The sequence below is a fragment of the Phyllostomus discolor genome, chromosome 1 (assembly GCF_004126475.2).
Source record: "Phyllostomus discolor isolate MPI-MPIP mPhyDis1 chromosome 1, mPhyDis1.pri.v3, whole genome shotgun sequence".
Classification (NCBI taxonomy): Eukaryota; Metazoa; Chordata; class Mammalia; order Chiroptera; family Phyllostomidae; genus Phyllostomus; species Phyllostomus discolor.
Genome location: NC_040903.2, coordinates 1,203,998 through 1,209,997, shown reverse-complemented (window position 1 = coordinate 1,209,997; position 6,000 = coordinate 1,203,998). Strand labels below are relative to the sequence as shown.

The 6,000-nt window shown below is 67.0% G+C and overlaps 1 protein-coding gene across 3 annotated transcripts in view; it reads right to left on the bottom strand.

Annotated features, from left to right (window-relative positions):
* Positions 1–2,288: 2,288 nt before the first annotated feature.
* The window catches only part of FAM193A (family with sequence similarity 193 member A), a 101,189-nt gene continuing 97,477 nt past the window's right edge, over positions 2,289–6,000 (bottom strand). For all 3 annotated transcript variants that reach the window (XM_036018129.1, XM_028503860.2, XM_036018136.1), the window contains one exon: positions 2,289–2,418. In XM_036018129.1, the coding sequence (XP_035874022.1) occupies positions 2,325–2,418 (94 nt within the window). In that variant the 3' untranslated portion in view covers positions 2,289–2,324. The remainder of the gene's footprint in view (positions 2,419–6,000) is intronic.

Sequence of the window (6,000 nt, the reverse complement as noted above, 5' to 3'; positions counted from 1 at the left end):
CAGACAAATCCTCACCACAGGGCCCATCACCCTGGGCCAGAGGGTGCGGTGGGGGACAGACAACACCTAAGGTGAAGGAGCAAGGAGGACAGACACAGAGGGAAAAAGCTGGACCACTCTCTGGCACCTCTCGCACAAAACCCTCCAACGGATCAGAGACGCCCCCAGGCGGTGACCCAACCGCCGCACCGGGAGAAGCCCACAGCCCGCAGCACCTGTGTGGTCGGGGGCAGGGACGGCACCTCCCTCAGACTTGGGGCGTGGGGGGGGGTAAGAAACGACAACAGCTAACACGACAGCAGCCCTCCGGTGCGAAAGAGTCCTAGCCACCCGTTTTCCCGTCAGGTGGGCGGAGACACGAGGCGCGCCCTTGGGTGCCGCAGAGCCGCAGGCGGGGACAGTTGGGCGCGCCGCAGGGCAGGTGAGGCGGACACCCACCGTCCTGGAAGAGGACGGAGGACGCACTTGCTGCTGCTGCCGCTGCCGCTCAGGCGAGGGCGACGCCAGAAACCACAAGTGGGGACTGCGTCTGGCGGGAGCGTTCCGCGGTGAGGAAAACCGCCCAGGAGACAGAACGTCCCGCCGCGCCACGGGGGGGCGCCGCCAGCGGGACGCCCGACGCAGGGGCACCGCCCACAGTGTGCACGTAGCTCCAGCCGCCGACCACCACGGAGCCCCCGACGAGCGACGACAGGACAGGAAAAGGGCCCCAACAGACGCTCCTCCCGAGCACCCACAGAGGGCCCAGAGGTGGGGCCCACGCCCACCGTCCTGCGCCGCCAGAGCGCCGCCCACGACAGCCACCACGGCGTCACCTCGCACCTGTCGGATGGCGCTGTCCACGAGGCCGTGTCGAGAGGGGGCCCTCGGGCACGGCGGGTGGCTGGCTGGGTGGGCACGCAGGCTGGCGCAGCCCCCGTGGAAAGCAGGGTGGGATCCCTCAAATAATTACAGATGGGTCAGCCTCGTGACCCCGCGACCCCACTCCTGGGTGTTCATTCAAAGAAAACACACACGCTGATTCACGACGACACAGGCTCCGTGCTCGCTGCCGGGTCACTCGCGGTGGCCAAGACGGGGCAGCGCCGCGAGAGGTCGGGCGAAGCAGAGGGGATCCACCTGCAGTGACTTGTGACGCCGTGTGCAACGACCGGGGCGGCCCCCGAGGGTGCTGTGCCCAGGGAGCCCGTCAGGGAACGCCCCATGGATCTGCTGCCAGGACACGCCCAGAGGCTGGCCCCTTGCCTCCTGGCCGGCAGCCTGGCCAGTCTGCTCAGGAGAGCAGGGCCCGGCCCCTCCCCTCCGTCGGGGTCAGGGACACACCAGGTCCCCGCTGGCTGCCGCCAGGACGCTGGCTGCCGCCAGGAGGCAGCTCCCTGCAAACGCCCTGAAGACCTCAGAGCAAAGGGACCGAGCAGGGACTCCTTTTCCCATCTTAAATGCTGTTCGCGTTCCTCATCTGAACCCAACTCGGTGCAACTTTTTGGTTTATTGGAGATCCCACGCCCCAGGGCCGGGTGGGCACCCGCCTCCCCGAGTCTTCAGGTTCACACGCAAGGCCTCCCGGGTCCCTGGCTGGGCATCGCCCTGGCCGCCGTTTCTCCAGCACTTACCATTTCTGGCCAGACTCTGCCCTGCGGCTTGGGGCCTGAAGGACAGCGAGGGCACCGGGACCCCTAAGCAGCCAGCTGGGGTGGCGGGACAGCCCCATGGGGGGACAGCCCCCGCCACACCCCCTGCCCCGCCCCACTTGCATCAGCCCCAGCAGGAAGCAACCAGACGAGGCCTTCTGCTGTACTAATGTATTCCATCTTTCAAAAAGAAAGACATGATTTTAATATTACTTAACAATATGTTAAAAAGTAGCCAGGCAGGCCCGTGTTAATACAGTCGGACACTCTAACGGACTGGACGGTGAGGACTGGGTGGGCTCGCTGGAACGGTCTCACTCTGCAGGGTCTTACACAAGCTGGCTACGAGTCGGGGGTCAGACACACACAGTGCGGCGTGCACACTCTTGACAGCAGGTTGTGGAGACTGGCGCCCGCCCGCCCGCCCGCCCCCGGGTGGGAGCTGCGCGGCGGTGGCGTCGCCCTCAGGGGCAGGCGACGGGACGGGCGCGATGCAGAGGCGAGGGAGCCACGAGGGTGGTGCGGACCCGTCCCGGCCGCGGCCAGGCCCCGGCCCGGGGGGCGGAGGCGGCGGCGGGAGCGACGGGCACAGGGCACAGACGACACGCACGGGAGCCGGGGGCGGGCCGGGCAGCGCCTCCGGGCGGTGGCTGGTCTCGGGCGCCCGTGCGCCCCTCCCCGGGCGGGCCTCCTTCAGTGGGCGGCGAAGGTGGCCTTTTTCAAACTGAAGTTGGACCAGTTGATGGACAGTCTCTGTCGGGTCTGCCTGGCGGAATCCAAACAGAATCTGGAAGAGAGAAAGCCAGAGCGCCCTCAGCCTGTGTCCGCCCGCGCCTCCCTGTGGGGCCCTCCACACCCTGCCCTCCAGCTGCGCCCGGCCCCCACCTTCAGGACACCGGTGGGCGCCCCAACACTCTCGGGTGCTTTGTGTCACCCTTCCCACCCTGCGCTGCAGGGGGCCGCCCGTGCGCAGCGTCCGAGGGCCCGGCAGGCCCTTCTCCAGCGCTGCAGCCCCGAGACGCTGGCCCGCCCTCGCCTAGCACGGGCTCACAGGCGATGACCTGCAGCCGGAGTGTTCGGGGCGCTGCCCGACCCCCGCCCCCGGGGCACAGCAGGGGCACAGCGCTGGCCGGACTCCCCTCCGCCTCTGGACCCCAAACCGGGCTAAGAGCACCTGGAAAAGCCCACACGACGCCGCCTGCTCCCAGGCGGCAGCAGACGACTTCTGCAGTGCGGAGAGGAACGGGCGTTGTCCTCAAACCCCCGTGCTCCCCACGACCTCTGAACGTCTCACCTCCCCGCTGGAACCGGGGCAGCGGGCATCTGAACGGAACCTGTCCTGTCCTCCTGCCCAGCCCCCGCTCCTCTCGGCCCACACTCTGGACACCCCCTCCCCTCGGGCACCCGTGCCGTCCTCTGAGAAGCAGGTCACGCACACACGAAGCCACACGCGTGCAGAGTGCTACGGCAAGAAGGCTGGGTGACCGACCTGACCCCTGCCTGAGACACCGGCACCGCCAGCCCCAGGGCACCGGCTGCCCCAGGAGCACCCCGTGCTGGTGCGTGGCACCAGGACCTCCACCCGCACGCTCAGCAGCAGCGTGCTGTGCGCACGTGTGACCGTGGGGGAGCAGGGCTGCACTGGACGGCCCGGCTTCCTCCACTCAGCGCCGCACCGCGCCTGTGTGGTCCCTCCAGGGCCCGGCTCCCGCCTGCAGACGCCGCCTGAGGGGCAGCGGTGAGGCCGCTGTGTGGCTCTGCCCGCAGGTCCAGGCCCCGCATGGACCGCTGGGGTGCGTGGGCTGCAAAGCCCCCTGGACTTGGTCCTGCTGGACTCCCTGAGGAGCCGGGACCCAGAGGCTGCCAGGAGCAGCGGGCGGGTGGCGCCCCATCAGGCAGTCCCCTAGGATGTCCCACTGTGGCCTCTGCACACTGGTCAGCAGGCACGCCGCCCCCCCGTCCAGGTTTGTCCCGTGTCTTCACAGGCCTCAGGGCGGACCTCCTGTGAGGGCTGCAGCCCCACCCTCCCCCTCCCACACAGCAGCTGCTCCCTCGAACGTCTGCCAGCCTCTTCTTCGTTCGGTGTTTTCCAGAACTCCTTCCTCACCATGCTGGCAGGTTTCCGCCTGCGTCCCCATTGAAGTTTTGCTTGCCCGTGCGATCTGAACCCACGCGGCACTGGCCTGGGAGTGAGGCTGGGCAGGGACCCAGTCCACCCAGCGGCGGCCCCGGCGAGCCCACGCAGCTCACTCTGTGCACCACCTGCGTGCCTGCAGGGCCCGGCGGCCGCCCCGTGCCACGGCGCAGAGCTCCGGGTGAGCTCCGGGCTCTTCCCATTCTGCTGGGAGCCTCGCAGACCTCCGTGTTTCCCGGGGTTTGGTTCGTGACACGCACGCATGGAAGGGTAAACGGGATAAACATGCGAGGTCAAGACTAGTCACGAGGCAAACACCGCGGATCATCGGTCAGCGTGGTGCCCGCCAGCACCCGGGCAGCCCCTGGTGCCTCGGGTCACAGCCCTCCCTCGTCCTCAGAAGTAACCAAGCCTCTGACTTCTCATCTGGGTAGCCGCCTTGCTTCTCTTCCCAGTCTCGACACCCACGGGTGTGCCTCTGAACGCGGCACCTCACTGCCTCGAAGACCCTTCACTCGGCTGTAACAGGCATGCTCCCGGGGCTGGCGCGTGGAGGTGGCAGGGAACCGCGCCCCAGGCAGGGCAGCTGGCCGGGCTGCTCCCACCCAGCAGCGTCCAGGGGCCGAGGAGGGTGCTGTCTGTGCCCCACCCGTCTGCTGTGGGCACTCGGTGGTCCCGGGTCAGACGTGGGGAAGGCGAGGGGTGGGCGTCTGTGGGAGCACGTGGCAGGTGCGTGAACAACGTCCTTGCCTCCCACCCAACCTGGAACTCACACACGCAGAGCCTCACGCGGCTCTCACCCGTGCTTCCCGCTCCACCTCCAGGGGCCCCGCTCGGAGCCGTGGCCCCCAGGCGTGCTCCCGGGGTACGGGGCGGCTCCCACAACCCTTCTGGCCCTCGGGGTCTCCAAGCTCGGGAACCCGGCGGCTCAATGTTAACCCCTCCCCTCTGTGAACATGGGGTGCCTGCGACTTAGGTGTCCCTGCTCCTCAGTCAAGTTCACAGCCTTCTGTGCACACGCCTGGGGCAGCCTCAGACGCGCCGCTACACACGCCGTCCTGTCTGCAGGGGCCCTGCAGACCGCGCCAGTGCGGGCCGCGCCGGGAGAAGGGAAGAGCGCCCCCCGCAGGCAGACCCCCGCCCGCTGCCCTGCGTGCTCCCGTGTGACTTCCTGTGTGGACAGCAGGTCGTCTCCAGGACGGAACTTGACTTCCTCCTTCCCACCCTCCAGCCTCCCACTCCTGGTGTGACGGCGCCGGCCGGAAGTGCCACCCGAGGCTGGACGGAGCGGGAGCAGAGAGGGCTGGTGGGGCCCGCGCCCCTCTCCCCCCTCGGGAGCTATTCTGTGCAGATGTCTGTTTCCCCCGCTCTTCTGGCAAACCCCTCCTGCAGGTCAAGGGCGTTCTCTCCTGTTGCTGGCTCATCACTGCTTTCCTTTCTAAGTTACAAATGAGCACTAACACCTTTCCAAACGTTCTCTCTGACCGGCCGAACTACCCCCGTGGCTCTTCTTTCTTCCGCAGACGGTGTTGCCCAAGCTCCGCTTCCCTCCCGCGCCCGCCCCTCCCACTCCCACGCCCTGGTGGCGTGTGCACAAACCCGGGCGTCTGCTGTCTGAGGTCTCTGTGAACGGCCAGAATGTAGTTTTCTCACTGGGAAAACCTGTGGCTCCCGCTCTAACTTCTTGCAGTTACTATTTACCAGGTTGACGTGGCATTTCAGCTGGTGGCATTTCACGTGGCGGGGCCTTGACACGCACCGCCGTGAGGCCGTCTCCGGGGTCCTCTCACGCTTCCCTCTCGCGGGCCTGCAGCCGGCCCCCACTGCGGGGTCACGGCAGGAGAGAGACCCCCCTCGCCACAGGCGAGGGCAAACGCGCTCGCAGCAGGGCGCGGGACGGCGAGCACGGCTGTCCACTGACGCTGGCGGCGCCCAGCCTCCCGCGGCCCCTGCACCCACCCGGTCACAGCGCCTCTGTGCCTCTCCCCCGTTTTCCTTGGGCAGCCCCTCGAAGGGTTGTCTATTCCATGTTTCCCACACACCAAATGTTCGCTTCCCTGATCTTCTCTGCTTTGTATTTCAGAACTTCCCTTACATATTACCTCTTTTGTGTGTGTGCTCCTTTGGGTTTATCTTGTTGCTCTTTTCCTAATTTCTAAGTGAAACCCTTAATTCTAAGTCTTCAGGTAAAAAGCCTAACTCCAGCGTGCAAGGCTCCACTGAAAGAGCTCTCAT